This window comes from Sorex fumeus, unplaced genomic scaffold (assembly GCF_029834395.1).
Source record: "Sorex fumeus unplaced genomic scaffold, SorFum_2.1 ptg000037l, whole genome shotgun sequence".
Lineage (NCBI taxonomy): Eukaryota > Metazoa > Chordata > Mammalia > Eulipotyphla > Soricidae > Sorex > Sorex fumeus.
The window spans coordinates 33,659,219-33,684,267 of NW_026606094.1; the positions used below are offsets into that span (position 1 = coordinate 33,659,219).

General features: G+C 36.9%; 1 protein-coding gene across 1 annotated transcript in view; it reads right to left on the reverse strand.

Moving 5' to 3' along the window:
- The window catches only part of CACNA2D1 (calcium voltage-gated channel auxiliary subunit alpha2delta 1), a 474,650-nt gene that overhangs the window by 113,236 nt on the left and 336,365 nt on the right, over window positions 1-25,049 (reverse strand). Inside the window, exons 7-8 of the mRNA XM_056118578.1 lie at window positions 20,661-20,792; window positions 92-161 (exon numbers count right to left, since the gene is read on the reverse strand). Coding sequence (XP_055974553.1) covers window positions 92-161; window positions 20,661-20,792 — 202 coding nt within the window. The remainder of the gene's footprint in view (window positions 1-91; window positions 162-20,660; window positions 20,793-25,049) is intronic.

The window sequence follows — 25,049 nt, forward strand, 5'->3', positions numbered from 1 at the left end:
TACTCATAACGGAAAAGTTCACTCCAACATTTTAACAAGAAATTTCATCTTCTTTTGTCTATTTAGTCTTTTCAAGACTAAAAATACTTACCATGGTCTTCTGCGAACATCATAAAGATCAATCTTGTTTGGAGTTCTGCTGTTATCAACCCATGGAGAAGCTGAAAATAAAGAAAATAAAATAATTAGATATTATCTCCAAAAATTACTACTTAAAAAATCTACAAAATAGTATAGATGCATGCCACTAACTTATGGTACTGCTAAAGTGAAAAATATAATTTTATGCTCTTAATCTCTTTTGGGCTGTAGCGATAGCACAGAGGGTAGGGCGTTTGCCTTGCAAGCAGCCAACATGGTCAATTCGAGTTCGATTCCGCCGCTCTCAGAGAGCCCGGCAAGCTACCTAGAGTATCTCGCCTGCATCACAAAGCCTGGCAAGCTACCCGTGACATATTCGATATGCCAGACACAGTAACAACAAGTCTCACAATGGAGACATTACTGGGCCCGCTAGAGCAAATCAATGAACAATGGGAGGACAGTGACAGTGACAATAATCTCTTAAAAATTTGGAAAACTGGACCAGAGATATAGTTCAATGGGCTGAGGGATGCTTTGCTGCACGGTAGGGGTCGGGGTTGGTTCCTGGCATCACATGTTTCTGGAGCACTGCCAGATACATAAACACAGAGATGGCAGTAGCCCCCAAACCAACAACAACACACATAAAAATCGTTTTTATTGTACACGCACAAAATATAGGGAACAGAAGTCCATTTTTCCTTTTTTCACTGAGATAACTTGAAGGCAGGAATTTTCTGGTCTGAACTCATAAGCTTTATCAGGTGTCCAGAAGCTATATATTCCTTCCTATATAACTAATTTCCTTTAAAGAAAATTTATTTGCCACTGACTTACATATTTTCCTTCTTATAAATAATTATCCCTTAAGACAATTTATTTTAAATTATACTTTGACTTATTATGCTTTTTATAATTTCATAATGCTGGACTATCTCAACCATTAAAATTACTGTTTTGATAACTGCTAGTTTTTGGTGACGTGTAAAAGTAGAAGACTCATGAAAATCTTTAAAAGCCTTTAAAAATTTTATTGGCATAATAAAAAGTAATTTAAGTAATTCTGAAAGGAATTCTATTGTTTCAGAATCTTAAATCATTTGCCACAAAGTACCTCTTCATTTACTGTATTCATTTTTAAATAAAACCAAATATCAACTCTTAAAATGAAATTTATATGTAATTAAAGGCTTTTCAAATCTAAATACACCTACATTTACCGCATCCATTTGATTAATTATTGGATGTGTTTAGTTTAGTTTAGTTTAGTTTAGTTTAATTCTTGAATATGTTTAGATAGAGGACACTTGGGGGAATTTTCTAATAAATTATTATTCCTCATCTTGTTTTTTTTTCAATTTCTCGAGGTACTATACATGGAGAACATTACTAAAATTTAGGTTTATTGGCCAATTTAAGATTAATTGGGTAATCAGGATTTATCAAAAATATATACTACTGAGCTCCTTTTTGACCAAAAATTTTGTCTTGACTACTAATATTTATATGAAATTAAGTTAATATGTAGCACTCACCCAACAACAACTTATTAATGTAATTAATACACCTGAAATGGTAAATTTATATGAAATCTTTCAATCTTATTTTGTAGAAACAGTAAGATAAAATACCACCTTTCTTCCTTTTTTTGGTGGTAATGCTGCAATTTGCATCAAACATACTAGTAAACATGTCAGTTCCCTTTCTAATATTCCTCTATAATTTCTGACTCTCCAAAATTAGGGTGCAATTAAAAATTAAACAATTATTTTACTTTATTTTTTGTTTTGGGGCCACACCCAGTGATGTACGAGGCTTATACCTGGCTCTGCCCTCAGGGACCATCCCTGACAATACTGAGAGATATCATATATGGGATTCTGGAATTCACAGTCAGGTCAGCCACATTCAATGCAAGTACCTTACAAGATGCACTTTCTCTCCAGTTCCTATTAAACTTTTTAAAAATTGATTGAAGATCTCTGATTCATAATACTCTTAATGATGGTTTCCATGTGAATAATTCTATCATGCCTATCCCCAGTGTACGTACTTCCCTTCCTCAAGGACTCCAACGCTCCTGTCCTTCAACTGCCTCCACCACCCTGCCAATCGTGTGGTTCAGTTCTTCTACTATGCGGATTTTGACTCTTTGTTGTTACTCCACGGTAGATCTTTAGATGAGAGACATCAATCATTTTTTATGTCTTTCCTTCTGACAGACTTTAGTCATCATGATTTTCTTTAGTTCCACCCATATTGTGGCAAATTGCATAATTTTGTTCTCTCTTATATCTGTAGACTATTCCATTGTGTATATATACCACAACTTCCTGATTCTTTCATGGGCAGTTGGGTACTTGGGTTGTTTCCATATCTTGGCTATAGTACTAAGTGTGATTTTGAACAGAGGTATGTATATTCTCCTTCAGAGTCGATGATTTTGTGTAGATACCAAATATTTAAATAAACTGAATCACACACTCGGCCCAATGTTGAGGTAATTTCACATTCATTGCTACTTGTTTCCAAATTCACTCTAAGAAAATGAATCTAGATTCTGTTTGTTAGGGCACCAACTCAATGATGCTTGGAGGTTACTTCCTGCTCTGTGCTCAAAGATCCCTGGAACTTTTAAATAATTTTTATTTTAAACAGAAGGTAAGAATATTTTTTAAAGATTTTTCCAGTGCTTTATTTTTTTCCCATAGAAAAACACCTTTAATAGATTTACTGATGTAATTTTCTCTTATCATTTATTTTTCTGTAACTGTAACATGGTCATAATTGTGTCTATATTTATGTTATGGTTCTGGTGTATTTGGTCAAAAATTCTTGAGAATATGAAGTTCCCTGAACCTTGACTCCTGTAAATCTGCTTTGAAGTCTTCAGAGCCCAGCTACTACAGTGCTTACAGCCTCCGTAAGCATATTTTTAGGGGGAGACACACTCCCAAAGTGGTGCTTGTGGAGATAAAGTGCATCTATTGCATAATATAAAATACATTCCTGGACCTTTAGACTATCTCCTCAGCTCTCTGGTTTGTACCCCCACTTTTGTTTTCAGTTTTCCAGTGCTGGGACCTAACCAAGGGCTTCACAAATGCAAGAAAAGTTCTCTAATATCCCTGAGCTTCCAGATGAAAATTATACTGCTACAAAGTGAGATTAATCATCACTATTAATACAACAGATGTTCCCATAAGTTGAAAGCGGTCAATCAATAAATTTGAATTACAGTTAAGAAAAACAAACTTCAGAAGTCATATTAAAACTAAACTTCTGATGCTTTGCAAATCACATTCATTCGGGTTTGTTTTTACTGTAATCATAAACTGAAATTAATGAATTGAATTAAATATGGTATGTTTTACTAGGCACCATAAAATTTACCCTCCTTTAAGATAGAAAAAAGAGCTACAATTTACTGTGTGAATTAGATAATTAAATTTTAATAAAGTATATAATCTTAGAGATTTACATGTAAAAATAATAATCTCCTCTTAGAAGTCTTGAGATATTACTATTAGGATAGTCCCTTGGTTATAGTAAATTAAGCTGTTTATATTATGGTAGAGCACTTTCATCTGTGATATTCTAATTAATCTGTTGTAAAATCCCATTGTGTCACTTAAGTAACGCATTATTTATATAGGCTCAGAATTATGGAAGGTCAAATAGTTAAATGGATGATAACCAAATGATACAATTTCATAAAATAATCAGTTTCATAATGATAAATAATGAAAGTATGTGTTTTGAGAGGAAAAACAGCTAAAATTACTGCAGAGTAAAATGCTGCTCATTTTACAAGTGCCTTTAGATTTCCAATAATATTTGGGGGGAGTAGACAAAAGAAAACAACCACCCACAGCATGAGTATCTCAGTTCTGAATGCCATTTAAAAAGTAATAATCATTGTTTATGCAAAATCTCTCCATTATAAGTGAACAGTGGGTGTACCAGAATAAGTTAACTGGGCTCCAACTCTGCTTCTTACAATAGTTATATGTGTCATTTATAAAGCCACTAACCTAAAAAGAACAATTTTGAGAAGGGCTTAAGAAAACATTCATATTTTAGAGTCATTCCCTGGTTAATATGGTCTAAAAATAATATAGTATCAGTCTTCTCAGTTGTTAATAAACAGTAAAGGTTAAAATAAATTGGAGGATGATTTTCGTTGTAGAAAGACCATCAATGACAGCTAAGTGCATCTGCAATTGCTAAATTCAAAATGCATTATTCTCATTTACAAAAAAACTTCACATTTTTAGTTTCATAAAAAAGCTAAATTCTATATATTCAAAATTACCTTTAAGAATCAAGCCAGTTCCTATTGCTTAGAGTGAATCAGTGTTTTATGGATCACTATTTTAGGCTTGTTTCAGTCATCTCCCATGGAGTATTAGTCATGGTTCTGAACTGCAAGCCAAAATAATGAATTTGAGCTGTTTTCAAAAGTTAGAATTAATTAAATAAATATGTATAGCTGAAAACATTTCCAGGAATCTCAGGGTCGCTACCCAACTATTACCATCCCCAAATAAATTCTCCAGAGTCCCTAATGTCTGTGCCTCACAAAGCTAGATCCAGTATGAATCTCATCAACAAACTAAAGGTCACACACTCAAATAATCTGTGAAAACAATTTACTCTTTAGATTTTGACTTAGAATATTATACTTATTCCCCACCCCCCAAATATTTTTCTTATTTGTATTTAATTTTGGCGTTGGGCCACAGCTGTCAGTGCTTAGGGCTTATTCCTTGTTCTGCATTCAAGAACCATTCATGGAGGGCATAGGGGATCATATGGGGTACCCAGAATCAAACCCAGATTAGCCATGTGCAAAGCAAGTACCTTATCTACTGCACTATTGCTCTAGCCTCCAGAGAATCTTTTAATCCCAGAAATACAAAGAACATTAAGAGTGTATTCTATATTCATTATGGTATCACAAAGTGCTAATAAAAAAACCTCAAATATTGTATCCCTTACCTCAGTAACATTTATGTCTTACTCATGGAACAATCTGTTAGATATGACTGGACACAGAGGCATGGATTTTACTTCAAGCCAGTACTCAGATAAGTTGATAGCACTTTTACCTTCAATCTGTGATTTCTAAGGTAACCCAGAGTATTGAGCTGGAGCTACTAAAAGGAGGCAGGGAATGTAAAGAAGGTGTAACAATCTCAGATGTAAAGCGATACTGTGTTCAGTACAATTCTGTTGATCCCACAGTGACATAGTGCCTGAACAAGTTACTTGACTAAGAAGTAATTTCCAAAAGCAAACTTTGTAATTAAGTGGGGGTAGCAGAACCTTGATAGGTTGCTAACTGTTTTACCATAGATATTAGTAGGCAAATGAATAATAGTGCCATCCAAAATTATTATAAGACCAAATTTTCTGTTTTTCACCTATGTCTTTAAATAACACACATTTACAATGAAGGAAGGAATTGAGAGATAATTAAAAATATGAAATATGGACTATAGAACAAATGCTAGACTGTATTTAAATTTGCTTATAAAAGAAACTCACCAAAATCAACTCAATATTATTATCAACTGCCCATGGTATCATCTAATCTACAGAAATTTAGTAATTTCTGTAAACCCTGAAATACTTTTGAGGCTCTAAGCCTGCATCAGAAACAAGAGGTTAAGAGAGCTGTTAGAACAAAGCCCATATTCTAAAGAGAAGCCAGAAACACTTGTAGGCAAGAGCTGATCCCACAGAACACTGCCAGGAGTAGCCAGATGGTTATCCGAGAAATGTATTTTATATAAGAATAAGGAGGTCTTTTAGTTGATGGATTGTGCCCAGTAATTTCTCTGTATCCCCCTTTTTTTTTCTAAATTTAAGTTTTATTGTGGTCATACAAGGGTGTCACTATGTATTAGATATCTGAGCTGTTATCTGAACAAGGCAGAAAAAAAAATCTAGACTCCTGTTCTACTTGTGGTAGTTAAGTTAGGAAAAGTCAATGTCCGTGCAAGAGAATTACCCGACCCAGAGATTCTGGACTTTGACCTGACCCAGAGATTCTGGACTTTGACCTGGAGCTACTAATTTGTTGGGACTTTTGGTCATCTCTTTTGAGAAAGAGGTGAACGTGTCCTAGCTCAGGAAAATGACTGTACGTATTGCCTGAGAAGTGACTGTGGCAGGACTTCAATATTTTTCTTGCTTGTAGTAATCTTACATCCTTCAAGTTTAGTTGACTACCCATCTAAAACTATGAATCTCAATCTCTCTTGCCATGGTGGATCTATTTAATAAAACCCTAGTCAATATTCTATGTGACCAGAAGTGATATATGTTTTCAAATGCTGAGCAACTAACCTTTGTGTCTTAGAATAATCAATGAGTCAAAGGCAGAAAAAACACGCTAGAAGGGTTCCCAAGTACACAAACACTAATATGAAGAGGCAACTCTCTTTTCTTAAAAAGTCTAATCTGCTTGGGAAAATGCAATACAGAACAAGAGAGATGGGATTTGAAGTTAGAGTATCAAGATTTTTCAGAGAGTAATTGGACAATTACCAAACCCTTCTCAGCAATAAAAAGCATATAGTAAGAATTCCTGTTTCTGAGGATCATAAATAAAATCTGATGTTGTTTTTCATTTGGGCATTACACTTGGCTGTCCTCAGAACTTACTGTTGGCTCCGTTCTCAGGGATAACTCCTAGTGGAACTCAGAGAACCACATTTGGTAGAGGGGAATGAACTCAGTCAAGTGCTAGGAAACTGCTTTGTCCACTGAACTATCTTTCCAGGCTTTTAATAATTTTATTAAGCAACAGAGGCCAAAGTGAGAAGGACAAATTATATTGACTAATTTCACTGATCTGTGTTATATAGATAAAACAAAGGAATAACCAGTATCAGATGATGACAAATCTTAACCGTGAATAAAAAAATTGATATTACTAGCAGTAGAGATAAGACAAAGATTTAGAACTTAAGAATAATATTGTGTGGAGTTGGAGACTGTTACCGACTGGATTCCACGGGATGTCAAAAGACCGCGTGGCCGCCCACCTACCAGACGGTCAGACTTCTTCGTCAAGATCATGAACGATCGGTTTGAGGCCCTTCATGTTCCCGGAGCGAACAGATGCCATTGGGCAACACTAGCACGCGACAGGGACAAATGGAGACGTTACTGGCACCCGCTCGAGCAAATCTACGACTAACGGGAAGTTAAGTGATTAAGTGATTAAGTGGAGTTGGAGAGACAGTATAGTGGGTAGGGTGCTTGCCTTACATGTGGTGGATTCAGGTTCGATCCCCAGCATCCCAAACGTCCTCCAAGCACTACCTAGAGTAATTCCTGAGTGCAGAACCAGAAGTAACTTTACCCCTGAGTATAGCTGGGTGTGCCTCCGCTCCCCCCCCCCCCCAAAAACAAGAAAATAATGGTGAAGAGTCTAGTGCACTTTGGTGATGGTGTAGCACCTTTTGTGTATAACCATAAATGCTGGACAATGTATTAATTCTAGTCATACTTTTTTGAGAATTCTTTCATTTTCTAAATAGCCAGAACAAGGAAACAGTTTTACTAGCAATGAATGAAGTTCATTTTTTTCATCACATCCTCACCAGCACTTATTGTTTCTATTATTTATGACAGAAATCATTCTTGCTGGTACAAAGTGACATCTCACTGACATTCTAATTTGCATTTCTCTGATAATGAGTGACAGCAAATATGTTTTCATATGCCTATTGGCCTTTTTTATGTCTGCTTTTTAGAAAGTGTCCTTTCATCTCCTGCCTTCATGTTTTGATACTGTTGCTTTCTTGTTGAGTTTTGAGAATGCTTTATACCTATTAGATAGTAGACCTCTCTCATAAGTTTAATATGCAAATATTTCTCCAAGTCAAATGTCTGTCTTTTATTTTAGGTTTCATTTTTTTTATAGTGCAGAAACTTTTTAGTTTCATATAGTCCCATTTATTTATTTCTACTTTTCTTTACTAATGGGAATATAGCATTGAAGACATCTCTGAGGTGAAGATCTTGGTATTCTTATAGATTCTATATTTTCCTTAAAATATTTTATAGAAATATTTGTTTACCAAGCTACTTAATTTTCAATGGGTATTTGTGCATAGCATAAGATAGGGTGTAATTTTATTTTATTTTATTGGCATGAGGTTTTTCATTTTCTGAAAAGGTTCTCCTTGCTCTAATTCATGCACCTAGCCCATTTCTAATAAATTAGGAGCCCATGGGTAGAGCAATAGCACAGTGGGTAGGGCATTTGCCTTGCACATGGCCTACCTAGCGGACCCAGGTTCGATTCCTCCGCCTCTCTCGGAGTGCCTGGCAAGCTACCGAGAGTATCTTGCCCGTACAGCAAAGCCTGGCAAGCTACCCATGACATAATCGATATGCCAAACACAGTAACAAGTGTCACAATGGAGATATTACTGGGCCCACTCAAGCAAATTGGTGAACAACGGGAGGAGTGTGACAGTGACATTTTAGGATTTACCTCTGGACTCTTGATTCTAGTATGTTGAGTTTAGAGCTTGTCTATCTCTTGGTATCATTTGGTTTTATAGTGTTTTATATATACATAACATATATATTATCTATATATATATATTACACTTTAAAGTCTGGTTATCTATCCCAAGAACACAAAACCATTAATTTGAATAGAGAGATGCACACGTGTTAATCATAGTATTATTAACAATATTTAATATCTATACACAACCAGTTGTCAAACAACAAATACGTGTAAAATGAAATTTTAGCATATAGTCATAGTGGACTACTACTCAACTATGAGTAAGAATAAAATTCTGCAGTTTGAAAGTTTACTTTTTTATTTTGAACTGTTTATCCAGTTTGACTGAACATATACTTGTTATTCACTATGGTCAAAGCACTATGTTAGTTTATATGGATAATAGATAAGCTATATATGTATACATATCAGATATACATCTATAAAAACATATGCCACCTCTACCTTCAGCTGCTTACATTGCCATATTTTAAGAAAATAACACATACAAAATGTATCTTGAAGTTATAACTTGATAACCATTGACTATTGATTAAAATGAAGATCCTTGAGAAGACCAAATGTGGGATGATTGCTGTGGGGAAAAGTAGCCTCTTTTTTCTTTTGTTTTCATTTGTTTTGGGTGACAAGCCACTTATTCCTGGCTCGACAATTAGGGATCATTCCTGGTGAGTTTGGAGGACCATATGGAATGTCAGGGGATCAAACCCAGGATGGTCGTTTGCAAGGCTGCTACACGCTGTACTATCACTCCAGCCCTCGGGATGTCTTTCCATAGAAGTTGGTATTTGTATTCCAATTTAAATGATAGATATGATCCATATAACTAGAGATGGAACTCCAAAACCAAAGTATATAAAAACATGAAGAGAAAAAAAGTTTTTATAAAATGTGAAAAAAATAAAGGAGAAAAAAGGTAATATAGAGTTTAGAAAAATGTTTAAACTGTACAAAAAATAGGCCAAGACGTGTGCTGAATTAGTTGCTGGTGCCTTAAAGTCCCAGAAAATGAATCGAATGTCATTCAACTAGTAATGATAGCTTGCAATATTTTACTATACAATTTTTATTTATTTATTTATTTATTATTTATTGAATCACCGTGAGAACAGTCACAAAGCTTTTCAGTTCAAGTCTTGATACAATGATCAAACACACGTCCCTTCACCAGTGCACATTTTCCACCACCAAGAACTCCAGTATACCCCCCCACCCCCCCACCCCCTTGCCTGTTTGGCAGGTTTCCACTTTACTCTTTCTCTCTCTCTCTCTCTCTCTCTCTCTCTCTCTCTCTATTGATCACATTCAATATTACAACAAAAGACCCAACATTATTAATTTGGAATTTTCCCCTGCATTCAGACCTGCCAAAAAGACATCATTAGATAATTTATTTTCTATTGCTGAGTATGAAGAGCATATGGTGTCGCATGGCTACAACAGTGGCCACGCGAATTTGGATTTCTTATATTTTAGTAATAAACCTAGAGGAATTACTGTCAAAAGCCCCTGGGTTCCGAGATTGGTTTGTGTGCCTTTTGGATCGTGGTCGTTCAGAAGCCAGAGGAGGCGTTTGAGGGTGATAACCCAGAGCATTGTCATGGCGGGGAGCAGGGCCTATTCCACCCCCATCCCATAGGGCCCCTCGTGCCTCGTCAATGCAGTCTCATACCTGGATGTTCATTAAGGCTCTAAAAGATGCAGGCCACCATGCCACCGCCACAAGGTGGGATGGGTGGAGGGACAGACACCCTTCCCCTCCCAGGGCAGCATAGCACCAGATGCATTTGGGTTGGGCATTATATTTTGCTCAGATTTTCCAACCACCATTCAAGCCTGTTTTTCAGGAACAAATGCTAGATCATTTACTTTCCATTGATCACTTTGCATATCAGGAAATGTTGCAGCCGCATGGCTGGGAAAATAGTCCTGGTGGCCACATAGCAGAGCCCTGCTTGTAGAAGATCATGGTCACCGGGATTACATTGGAAGAAGGCAGCACCTACCACATTTGGGACCTCCCGATTATATCGGCTCAGTACGGGGCCCGGAGAATTCTCCGGGAGTTGTGGAGCCCACCAACCGGTTTTCTTCACTCACTATACAAATTTTTATCTAAGTTTTAATACAGGTAACTTTAATAGATTTATTAGATATTCCTTTACATTGCATTTAAGCATGTGTTTTTTGTTTTTTGTTTTTTTTCTTTTGCTTTTTGGGTCACACCCCGTGATGCACAGGGGTTACTCCTGGATCATGCACTCAGAAATTACTCCTGGCAGTGCCTGGGGGGTGGTGGTGAATGGGATGCTGGGAATCAAACTGAGGTGGCCGCGTGCAAGGCAAATCCCCTACCTGCTGTGCTATCACTCCAGCCCCATCATTTAAGTATGTTTAAACTGCTTTCTATCTCAGTCAAAAGCAAGGTTCTAGAGAAAGAAATTCTTACTAGCATCAGAATCTATAGGATACTTCATTTCCTACAAACATAGTCTTGCCTTGTTCTTATCCATTTTCCCTCCCAAGATTTGATTGTAATAACTTAATTATTCAAATAACTTTTGCATTTTAATTTGATTTCTGAGCAATGAGAGTTAACAATTAGAAGATACTGTTTTGACTTTAGAGTCTGTTATGTCTAGAAAAGTCTTTGCTTCCTCTACTGCACCATGTCTATAACACATCTTTCCCTTACAGACAGGTGGCAGAATATCACATACACATAAAATATTTTTCACCAAGATAAATCATCATAGATTTTTTTAATGAAAGCACATAGTATAAAGTGATTTGATGGTAATGTTTTCAGAAGTCAGATAACTAATGAAATATTTTAACCTAAATGACTACTTGTCATCAGGATGATCAAGTAACAGGGACAAGTTGTGATTTAAATGGAATGGCCAATAAAATAAAAAGCCACACAAAGATTTATCATTAGATTAAATAATTGCCCATATGCAATTATTTGCTGGAGTTCAGAAATAGGCTTAAACACAAAATGTTATATAAAATATATAAAGATGGTTTCTTTGAGAATAACTGTAGACATCTGCAACACAGAAAAAAATGCAAATTCTGACTACTTTTGGAAATCTAATTAGAAAATGATATATAAATTATCAAATTATTTTATAGTCAATAGTTTGCAAATTGTTGCAGATTTTAGATAACTATCATAAGATATTACTTATGGAAAATATTTTAGTTTTCATGCCAAAGTACTTAAAATCTGTCTTAATTTCTGGCAAAAATGTTTAGTTTCTTGAAATATATCAGCATATAATGATGTATGTAGCAAATATAGCTACAGCTGTAGTTCTCTAAAAATGGATGGCATACGGTTTAAAAATTGATATATGAAGGAATAGGGAAGATATCTTTTGTAATTTAAAAAGATCTAAACCTTTTGAGTTATACTTATCTTTTTTATGTTGTAGCACTGTAGCACTGTCCTCCCGTTGTTCATCAATTTGCTCGAGTGGGCCCAGTAATGTCTCCATTGTGAGACTTGTTACTATGTTTGGCATATCGAATACTTCATGGGTAGCTTGCTAGGCTTTGCTATGTAGGCGAGATACTCTCGGTAGCTTGCCGGGCTCTCCAAGAGGGGCGGAGGAATTGAACCCAACTCGGCCAGGTTGGCTGAGTGCAAGGCAAACATCTTACTGCTAGAATGACCAGAAGTTTTGACAAAGTAACCAAGACTGACTTGGGGAATGTAACAATGAGAGTAAGGCACAAAGGAAAAGTTAAAGATAAACTCAGGGGATTAAGAGTGCTCCTAAGAGCAGTAAACTCTGGGGAAAGGAAAAGGGCAAATTCACCCATGAAGCCTAAAACACTTAGTGTTAATATCCAACAAGAATTGGTACAGGCTATGGCCCAGAACATACATTTTCCACAATCCCTTTATTCTATTAGTGTGTGTGTGTGTGTGTGTGTGTGTGTGTGTGTGTGTGTGTGTGATGCAAGATAGTTTTTATTGAAACTTGCTTATAAAGATTGGAGGGGAGAATGAGTGAGAAGTTGGTAACAGATATCACTATATTTGGTAATGTTTTTGTAATCCCATCAATGGCCAAGACCCAGATACTATAAAACCCAGCTCCTGGAAGAGAACAGCGCAGAGTCTCCTGCCCCCGCACCTGGCTGTCCCCACCGGGGTCCCTTGTAGAGAAGCGGGTTGAGTTTCCCTCCCCACCCCGACCAGGGCTCTGGCAGCTGAAGACCTCCAGAACCAGCCAGCCACCATGCTGAGACCACTCTCCACACGCACGAAGGTACCGGCAGAAGAACAGAGGCATGTGGGTCCTGGGGCTGAGATCTCCAAGCCTGCTCAGATCGGGGCTGAGCATCCTCCACCCACATCCTTCAAATTCCAATAGTTAGGGGTCACACCCACCAACTGGCCCCCTGGCGTCGTGTAATCCCATTAACGGCCAAGACCCAGAGACTATAAAACCCAGCTCCCGGAACTGTGCGGCCGCATTCGCAGCCATGCAAAATCTTATTATCTCATTCCTACTTTGGACAAACTGGCAGGCTACTGAATGTAACCTGCCCACACGGCAGAGTCTGGCAAACTCCCCGTGGCGTACCCAATATGCCAAATACCAGTAACAATGATGGGTCTCATTCTCCTAACCCTGAAAGAGCCTTGAATATGGCACTTTTTAAAAAATCTCAGGGCTAGGACGAAGGAGACGTTACTGGGGCCTGCTCAAGGCAAACTTGACTGAATATATAGTTGACTACAAAGTGAATAATTATTAAAATACATACCGGTGATAAGAGTCAAGTAAAGATGAGGCTATTCAAAAGGCAAAAAGAGTGTAAAAAATCACTCACTCTTTAAATTCAGCATCATTTTAGAATATATCCTGCATACAATACCACTAATATATATTTTATATATTAATCCTATAGATTCAGATCATAGACCATATGCTTGCAAGTAACTAAAACTATTATGTACTCTCCAGTCAACATCTCAATATTTCATTGTTTAAATATAAGTCATCACTTTACTATCAAACTAAAAACTTTAGAAATCCTTTGGAGTTTTATCTTAAGAACATTTTATTTTATTTACTTTTATTTAGTAATTGATTTGATGCTCTTAATGAAGGCTAAGTGAAATAAGCCAGGTACAGAAAAACAAAGATGGTATGACCTTATATGTAGAAAATAAAATAAGTCAAATTCATTAAAGAAGAATTTGAAATGTGGTTGCTAGGGATGGGGGAGAGTGTAAAATGGGGATAAAATAGTCAAAATTTCTCTTTATTGTAAAAATTTCTCTTTATACTCTTTATTGTTCTCTTTATTGTAATGTACTTCCCATATTTTTAAAATGAACAAACAGGGAAGAGAAAAAAGTTAACAAGATATTAAAAAAAGTCACATAAAGATGAAGTAGATTTTTAGTCTTCTTTTTATAAATGCAACTAATTATCTAAAAAGAGTAAGAGCTGCCAGCTTTGGCATTTCAGTAAGTCACTAATTCCTAATTACAATCCAATTACTGCAGTAATTGATTTAACTTTAGGAGACTCTAATAGGTAAAATGAGTAGTTTTGTACTTGCAGTTTTTATGATGCATAGAAATTCAAAATTGATAGCTCCTGAAAATAGTTTTAGTACCTTTAAAATGAATTGACATAAATCAATTAAGAGTTCCTGATGAAAAGCTCTCATAAACTCAGTTGATTTTCCAGTCAGCATATGTCCAATACAGATGTTGCTCTGCATGGTTCTGAAAGTCAGTTCTTCCCTGAAACTGCACTGATCATGCAAGTCATTCTAGTCAACCCACAAAACAGAATGTGCATTTATCAACTATTAAAAGCCTGGACATATAAATCAACAGTTCTGAGCTAAAAAGGAGAAACTGATTTGCCCATATCACACATGGACTAACTTAGAGCCTGGGAGTTTTGGGTGGTATATTTAATAATAACAAATTTTAAAGAAGCTATAGAGTTAAATATAAATTTAAATAAAGAACAAATAATTGAATCTTTCCTAAATAGTGAACAGTTATAGTAAAAATTCTTAATTTAAATTCAAATTACCACAAAATGCTTAATTTAAAAAAAATAAAATTATTTTTTAATCTTTAACTCCATGGTTAGTCTAATAAAGTTTATCATTTAAACCTACATATTCTGCCCAATTCTCTGATGTAGAACCGTTGCAAGATATTATTGGTTAAGTCATCTGCTTAAAATTCCTTTATATTATTATTTCAGGTTTTTTGCCAGCTGATCATAAACTCATTTATGTTCTTAATTTCTTGCACGAAGAGTGAACTAAGTAAAACTATTTTCATTGGCATTCAATTCTATAACAAAAAAGGTCTATATTCATTGCTATTCTTAATTAAGATAATTAACAGATTTACTGACTTTTCACTTTTTACTTTATCTTTTGTTTTCTTTTTAGGCCATATCTGCTTGTGCTCAGGGTTTGCTCATGGCTCTGTGCTCAGGGATGAATCTTGGAGGGTTCAGGGGACATACAAAGTGATGGGATTGAACCTACATCCACTGATGCAAGGCAACTACCCTACTTGCTGTACTATCACTCTGGACCCAATTAACAGTAATTAAAAACAATTTTTGATCTTTTGTTTTTTTCGTTTGTTTGGAGGCCACATTTGGTGATGCACAGGGGATACTCATGGCTCTGCACTAAAGAATCACTCCAGGAGCCATGTGTGCTGTAGATCAAACTGAGTCGCTTGCTTGCATTGCAAGTGCCCTATCCTCTGCACTGTTATTTCCTCCTGCACTCTGACCTCTGCTTTAACAGAAAGCAACCAGCTGTGAGACATTTTATACTCTTTAAACATGTATCAAAGTTATAAGGCTAAATTCAAAGTGGAGAAAATGATTTACTAATTTTGAAAAAAGTGTTAAATGTGTTAAACACATTTCAGCATAAACAGACATACAGCAACACATTTTAAAATTACAACATTGTCTTGATGATTTGGTTAAAAATAGTCAATTCTATCACAATTATCATAAAGAACAACTCATTCAAACCTCAGTAAAGGAAAAAAATCCCACCATTTATAACATGAAAGAATCCTGATATGATACATGAAATAAGTCAGATACTTATCTCATGGGATGAAGCAATAGCACAGTGGGTAGGGTATTTGCCTTGCATGTGGCTGACCCGGCCGACCAGGGTTTGATTCCTCCACTCCTCTTGGAGAGCCAAGCAAGCTACTGAGAGTATTTTACTCGTGACGTATTCGATATGCCAAACACAGGAACAACAAGTCTCACAGTGGAGACGTTACTGGGCCCGCTCGAGCAAATGGATGAACAACTGGAGGAAAGTACTACTTATTTCATATGATAATACCCATATATCACATGATAATACCTATATGAAGAATCTAATATGGTCAGACTTATAGAAGTAAGGAAGGTTGGTGGTTTCCAGGGTTGAGAACAGAGATAAATGATAAGATATGAATTTTATGAGATGAATAAGGCCATCTGTTCAGTATATCTATAGTTAATAATAGCACATTACATACTTGAAATTTTGAAATGAGATCAAATCTTATTTATGTCAAGTGTTCTTATAACACACAAAAATGATAATTGTGATGGAAGAAAGAAAGTTTTTGAGGTTATAATTAGGTACTATAACTATTATTAGTACTGACTGGGTGATCATTTTATGAATGTGTACTTACCTTAAACTACCAACTTATACACATTATGTGCAACTTTTTGTAACTCCTAATTTTTTAAATTAAGTTTTAGAAACAACTATATAACAAATTTACTAAAATTTAAGTTGTATTGCATTTTTTCATAGTATTTAAGAGAACCATTTAAATAATTTGATAATGAATCTTTCTTGTAATTCTTTATTAATCTACTTTTCTGCCAAACCCTTGCATAGGAAAAATGTTTTATTAAAGGAGAGTACAGGCTTACTTCCACAGGTAATGTTCAGGGAGCAGGGAACCAAATATTGACTCATTTTCAAATATATGCTCCAGATTGCCCTTGACAATGGCCCAAATTACATATAAAGCCCCAAGTGATGGCAACTTACCATAGAATCAACTTTGTACAGGCACATGTGGTACAATTTTCATCTTTCAGATTTACCATATCTGGACCTTTGATGTGTATTCTTGGCTTTTCCCTCTCTGGAGAAACCCATGTTACCTCTTGAACACCATGAATCTCTTCCTCTCTTCTCTCCTTTCATATTTTTCTCAGAAAAATTTTCTAAATAAAACTATTTTACTTGAAAAATAAAATGCTCAGAATTTTAAAAAGACTAAAGCCATCATCCGTCCCTCAATTTGTATTTAAAGTTTAAAAAGATTGGTAATTGGTAAGTTGAAAATTAATTGATATTCACATAAAACCAAGCTCTGGGAAGAGAACAACGCAGAGTCTCCTACCCCGGCACCTGGCTGTCCTCACCGGGGCCCCGTGAAGGGCGGTGGGTTGAGTTTCCCTCCCTGCCCCAAGCAGAGCCCTGGCAGCTGAAGACCTCCAGGACTCAGTCACAGCCATGCTAAGACCTCTTTCCACACGCTCGGACGAGCCTCACACATGAAGGAAACAGCAGAGGAACCCAGGTGTGTGGGATCTGGGACTGAGATCTCCAAGCCTGCTTGGAATGGTACTGGGCCTCCTTCACCCAGATCCCCCCATCTTCCAGTAGCTAGAAAGTTACACCCACCAACTGCCCCTGCTGTGTAATCCCATCAACAGCCAAGATCCAGAGTCTATAAAACCAAGCTCCCGGAAGTGACCTCTTATTGTCTTGTTCTTGCTCTCAAAGAACCCGACAGGCTACTGAGAGTATCCTGCCCGCATATATGACTGAAAACATCTGAAATGGTGATTAGAAGCTGCCCCAAAAGCCTCCATCCCTCTCAGAGAGCCCGGCAATCTACCAAGAGTATCCCGCTAGCATGGTAGAGCCTGGCAAGATACCCGTGGCATACTTGGTATGCCAAAAACAGTAACAATGATGGTCCTCATTCCCCTGACCCTAAAAGAGCCCCCAGTATGCCATCGGGCTACACTAGCATGTGACAAGGACAAATGGGGACATTACTGATGCCCACTCGAGCAAATCAATGAACAACGGGATGATAGTGATAGTGATAGTGATTCACAAAAGGAGACATATTTGGTACGTCCTCCAATTACATGCTCTCTTTCTTTCATGCTCATATATATACGTATATATATATATATATATATATATATATATAGTTTTTGGACACATAATGGATATAATATATATATCTGTATTTTTGGATATGATGTGTGTGTGTGTGAGTGTGTGTGTGTGTGTGTGTGTGTGTGTTTGGACCACACCTGACGATGCTCAAGACTTAACTCGTGACTCTACACTCAGTATTACTCATAGCGGGCTCATGGAAACATATGAGGTGCTGGGAACCATTCCTCATTGGTCACATGCAAGACAAATGCCCTACTCACTGTACTACAGCTACAGCCCTTTCCTTCCTACTCTTGACACCTAGTTTTCCTTCCACATTTGGCAGGGAGGGCATACCCACTGGTGCTCAGAGATCACTCTGGTCATACTTAGGGGATGTAACAAGACAAACGTCTAGTTGCAGAGCATCTGGGCTATGTCTCAAGATTACTTGCTCTTTGTTGTCTCTTCCCTTGAAAGCAGAGGCCCCGTCCTATGCCTTAGCTCAGAATAGAGGAGAAAAAAAATACTAGATGATCTCACTCATGTGATAAATAAACAAAACAAGTGAACAGAGAATATCTAAAGAAAACAAACCATAACCATAGAACTGGGTTTATCACGGTGTGTGTGTGGGGGTGGGGGGAGGGAATGTATATGTGGTATGTGTGGTGTGTGACAGAGAGTAGTGGTATGCTGAAAGATCGAAAAGTTCAATGGGAAATGTTAGCACTCTGGAGATGGGTGTGTTAGGGAAATAGTGATCCACTAGAACATATAACCGTTTACACTTTTATTATCTAATGTTTCAGATATAACCGTTTACACTTTTATTATCTAATGTTTCAGATATTAGATCAGATATTAGATCGCTGGAGCGATAGCACAGCGGGTAGGGCGTTTGCCTTACACGCGGCCAATATGGCCGACCCAAGTTCGATTCCTCCGCCCCTCTCGGAGAGCCCGGCAAGCTACCGAGAGTATTGGATATGCCAGACACAGTAACAACAAAGTCTCCAATGGAGACGTTACTGGGCCCGCTCGAGCAAATCGACGATCAACGGGAGGGCCTTTACCTTTACCTTTAATGTTTCAGCAATAAAATAAATTTAAATATAACCTTCATTTACTCTGGTTTACTCTAGAATTTATGTAATTAAATTTGACCTTTACTCCACCTAATCTGATGTCAATTTGATTGCTCCACTAGTTCAAGAACTATGAGCCAATTAGCTCCTGTACCTCTTTTCCCTCAGCTATTCATATATAAAACTGTAATGAAGCAATATATTTTAATATTTAAAAGCTATAAAATGAAGTTATTTATAATGTATTCTCATATCAGTTTATCACTGAATATAATATCGATGTCTAATTCTTATATTTTAAATATGTACTTCTGACATATTTTATAAGATATGTATAATATTTTTTAAGACATACTATAGCTTCAAAATTTATTATACCCTGTTGTTATAAGTATGGTTATTTTTTCTTTATATCATTCTATATGTTAAAATTGTCAATCTCAATATTTTCACCAAATTAGTGTGATAAAGCTCACACACTTTCATTACTATTGTCATATGATGCTATGTATACATATAATTTATACTTGACCCCTTTTAAATTGTGAGTTTTTGGAAGCTGGATAATTCTAATTGCTAAATATGTTCAGGAAATGCAAATCTCAAAAAGAATTCTCCCATATACTGTAGCCTACAACACAGGCTGTGTCTTAGAAAAAGAAAACACGGCTATACTTGTCAGCATGTTATGAAAAGGTGAAGTTAAATTACCAAGCAGATGTTTCACTTAGTGTTTTCAATAGGGTCTCAGGATTTACTCAAGATTAATTTCTTTTTGTTGTTGCTGTTATTATATATTGTTTTTCCATCCATTCCTTATAAAGTATAAGGACTGCCACAAAAGGGTTTATATTCACTTGTAAAATATATTGATCTTTATTGAATTTATCATTATTTAGATGCTCTCAGAATTAATCAAAACTGATAGCAAAGAAACTTTTTTTGGTATTTTCCTTGACATTTCTTTATTTTTTCTATCAGACTCATTTTTATCAAATCATTAATCACTAATTAGAAAGTATCACCTTCTGATACTGTCACTGTCACTGTCCTCCAATTGTTCATTGATTTGCTCGAACAGGCCCAGTCACATTGTGAGACTTGTTACTGTGTTTCGCATATTGAATACATCACTGATAGCTTGCCAGGCTTTGCCATGTGGGCTAGATACTCTTGGTAGCTGGCCGGGCTCTCCAAAAGGGGCGGAGGAATCGAACTAGGGTCGGCCCTGTCGGCCGCATGCAAGGCAAACACCCTACCCGCTGTGCTATCGCTCCAGCCCTGATACAAATTTCAAATACAGTCTGGAAATCTAAATAGAAATATTTCAATTTCATGTAAAAATTCTATTTGACTTTCAAACTGATTGCTCATAATTGTCCATTCTGAGCCCTGGGTCCCTATTTCAGAATGCTCAGGGTCCTAATAACCATTGGTTTCAGGTATACATTCAAGACACTTGTTCCACAGTTTCACTGAAGCCACCTCTAGTCCATGTACCAAAAATCACTCCCGCTGTTTGTGGTATTTTGGCATAAAGTGAATTTTGGCTTGATGAAAGCCATGGAGTGGGGGAATACTCATTCTTTCTACAACAACTATAAGACAGTCATCTTCATACAGTACAGGAGAAGCTAACAGTGTTTTAAAGAAACATCAGTGCTGGTACCTTAAGTAAGTATCCAGTGGAACTATCACTATTCATTTACCTGGATAATATCGGGCGAGGCCCGTGGCACTGCCGAACACTTGCCACAGCAATGTGGGATCCTCCCGTTGATTTCTTTTGAAGACTTCATCTAAGGCACTTGTCCAGTTCAGTTCATTTAACACGATTGTCGCTAATGATAAAAAGGGAGAAAAATTAGTTAACATAAACGAATCCTTGAAAATTCAATCTGCATTTCCTTATGAAACATTACATACTTTCATTGCTTTTTTTTCTATAAAAGTTCATCAATCCAGTGGCTATCAAAAACTTTTAGACCTGTCATGATTGCTTCATATTTTTCTATGAATATACGTATTTTTCTTTGAATATACGCTGCATGATAATTTGGACCAGGAGATGTCTTTGTGATGGGGCCAGTTCCAGGAACCTGCTTAGTTTATGCCCTGGAGCCTGCTTAGCTGCATCTCTGCCTTCGACCCACTAGGTGTCAGTACTGCCCCCTGTTTTTGACAAGCAAACCTCTCTGGACACTAGGAAGTTCCCCGGGGGACAAATTGCTCCCTGCTGAGAAACACTGTGATTTGGGAAACAGGAAATAGCTCTGGGAGTTAGGAGTGAGAAGTCTTCTTTCCCGATAGGCAGACACCCATAGGACACCATGGGGACAGTTTGAACATTACAATCCTCAACTCCTGGTAATTCTCTATAGAAGGATAACATAAAAATGCTTTGCTGTTGGGGTTAAGAAAGAGGCTGGGGGTGCGGGGAGCAGGGAGAGTGGCCAGAGTGAAGCTGGAGATATTGGTGGTGGAAAATGTACACTGGTGGAGGGATGGGTGTTGGAACATTGTATGACTGAATCCTGATCTTGAACCATCTTGTAACTATGTATCTCACAATGACTCAATTAAAAAAAAAACAAGAAAAAAAAGAAGAAAAGAATAAAGAAACAGTTTTTTTGTACTGGAGCATAGTTTTATTAATCATGTTTAAATAGCAATGATATATATTTATATATATTAGTACAAGGTAAAAAGTTACTTGAAGGCCTGACAAATAAAGGAAATTAGAAAGAGGAAGCTGCTGATATTTTATCACTATATTGAATCTTCTAATTTTTTTCTGGTTAGCTCAATTAATAATATAACATGGCACTAATTGTTGCCTGGCCACTGATTTTGATACCTATCTATAACTAATGACTGAGTTAAAGAGGTATTACAAGTGAAAGCCTTCATTAAAAGAAGTCATAAACTTCAGACATGAGTGGAAATACTACATAATTATGAACCTCTATAATCGTAACAACCCCTATTTAATATATTTATTATTTTATTAATTTTTGTTTGTTTGGAGGCTACACCCAGTGGTGCTCATGGCTTATTTTTGACTGTCAGTCATCACTCCTGGTGGTATCCTGGTTACCAAATGTAGACTGAGCAGGGATTACACTAGAGTCAGCCATGAGCATGCCACGTACATTAACCCTCGTATTATCTCCTGGTTCCAACATTTTTCATTTTCTCCAAATATTATTTCATCCTTAGTAAAAGATTATCCACAAAAGTTCTCTTCAGGGTCAAAATGGTAGTATAGCAGGCAGAGAGGGTGCTTTCCTTGCATGCGGGCAACCTGGGTTACATATGTGTCCTGAGCACTGCCAAGGTAATTCCTGACCACAGAGCCAGGAGAAAGCTTTCAGCACTGCAAGTGCGCTCCCCATCCGCCAAAAAATTAGAGTCCTCACAGAACAGCACTCTCTCTCTCTTTGTTTTTAATATTAAAAAATCTATACCATATCTAGGCGAATGGCAGATTTGGCTATTTTGCATTTGGCATTGTTTACCAACCTAAACAAATGCATATGCCCTTGAGATAAATGTGCTGGAGATTCTGCTACACTTCTATTTTTCTTTCTTTGATCACAGCACATAAAATAAACAAATGCAATCACAAGTTTTTTTTAAGGGAAAAGAAAGGAGAACTACTATCAAGAAATATGCACAGCATATGTTGTGTTGATATTTTAAAGTTAATCATTCACAAAAATAATGAAAACAAGGGGATTGTGAAATTGTTCAGAGGCCAACTTCCTTAATGCATTTTTCATTATTGAAAACTAACAAGATTTCCATCTTTATAGACGTGATTACTTTCAGAAAGATCAGTTGTGTGTATGTGAATATTCATGAGCTGGGTCAGATCCATAGTGCCTCTGAGCTACCAGTGAATTCATATTCAAAAGCATGATCCAATGAACACTGAGTGGCCAGTTATATGAAATTTATATTCACACCAATACCCTCAACTAATACTCATTATTCATGAATATTTATAATAATATACAAAGCATCACAGAAAAAGAGGGACATCATACCTTTTCTTTAAGCATTCATGAATTTTACAGTAATATTTCTAGAAACAAATCATCATGTTTATTTATGATACAGATAGATTTCATTAATCTCTAATCTATTCTAAATATTTCTTCAATTCCTTGACTCTTTAATTTACATTAAGCAACTGCTGATATCTATTTTAATAAAATTTTCTTTTCAAATATGCTAATTTTTCAATTTTATCTGATAGCTAAACAATTAGCATTCGGCTGCCAATTTCTACTTTTATATGCTAGGAAAAAGTCAAGCTCTGAAATATATTCACGATGGAGCTGTTTTAAAATTTTCAATATATACATTTGAAAAAAGTCTCTCACAGAGAAGTCATTATGCAAGTAAATTTCTAAATGCTTTTCTTGAAATCAATTCATCTGTAAATGAGCAAAGTATAGAAAACATTTGCAGAATTGAGTTAGGAATATGGTTCAAGTGTTGCATATGCAAGGCTTTGAGTTTGACACTTAGAACCACTTGCGTTGCCACTGACACTCAACTTCACCCAGAGTAGCTCTTGTGGCCCCTATATTCATCCAATTGTGAGTGCCATACCCACAGGTCTGCACGTCCATACCCCACCATTTCCAGGATAGCCCCTGCTCCTTCTGATCTTCAATCTTCCACTGGGTGAAGCTCTTATTAAAAAAAAATGTGTAGACTAAGTACTTGAAAACCAGTTATAAGCCTGATGAAAACAGGTATTTTCATTTTCTCTTGTGCAATTTTTGTTTCTGTTTTTGAGTCACACCTGGTACTGCTTAGGGCTTACTCCTGGCTCTGCATTCAGAGAACACACCTAACAGTGCTCAGGGAAACATATACAGTGCCAGAGATCAAAACCAGGTTGGCTTCATGCGAGGTAAGTGCCCTAACCACTAAACTTTTTCTCCAGTCCTCTCTTGTGAATTTTGTTTTGTTTGGAGGCCACACATGTAGTGCTTACTCCTGGCTCTGGATTTGGGATCAGAGGAGCTATATGGGGTGCCAGAGATCATCCCAATCCACCACGTGCAGGGCAAGAGCCTTCCTTGTTCCTATTGGTCCTTTCTTGTGCATATTTGAGTGTAATCATGATGGTTGTTTGTGTATTCATAAAATGAGTAAGAAGTCACAGCTCTCTCTCGCCTCCTGTGATCCGCAGTGCCAGGGCCACTTCCCCACCTGGGATGGCCGATGCCAAGGGCAGATGAAGGAGGAAGCGAGAGCCAGGCTGGCTGGTGATCAGCTGCAGTTTATTTTATTTCCCACGCGTCTGTTCCAGTCTCACTAAGCTCCCCATTCCAGTCTCACTCTGTCCTTCATGCTAGTCTCCCTGCCTCCGACTTGCCATCCTTGCCCTCATCTCTTCTCTAGTCTCTCATATCCTCAAAACTTCAGCCTAAGCAGCCACACCCAGGTCTGGTAGCACAATCAACCTATCAAAGTCCCTTTTAATTGCCTGCAGCCAGGAGATCCGCTCAAGGGTAAATACCACCTATGGGGGTTTCTCCTTTCCTTAGTCCAATAACCATTTAAACATTCATCTTATTCTACCTCTTAATATTAGTCATTTTGATTTTGTATAGACACAGTAAAAGATACATTAAACTTGTAGGGTGGCTCTCCTGGGGACATCTCACTCTAGATCCCAGACTACAGTGCTTAGGCAGTTTGAATTTTCCTAACACTAGCAACAACTACTCTAGTTGTTGCTTTTTGGATCATGATAGAATGTGTCCATGACTATGCTCTTAATTTATAGTTAAGTATTATGAGCTTGGCTTGACCCATTTTGATGCAGGGTAGCTAACAGCTTGTTCTGGGTCCATCCAGTTCCTCGTCAGGACCCTGCTCTTGGGGTGCTAGGAACTAAGGGCAACTGAGGCTTAACTTGAGAGAACAGATGCTCAGGAGTGAATATTATTTGGAGCCAATTAACTTCCATGTTACAAAAACATGGCACTGACTGTCTTCCTGTGTCTATATAAAAAGAACATTGCTCTGAATTAACTATGCGAAGGACATAAGGACAAGAGAAAAGCAATATTTAC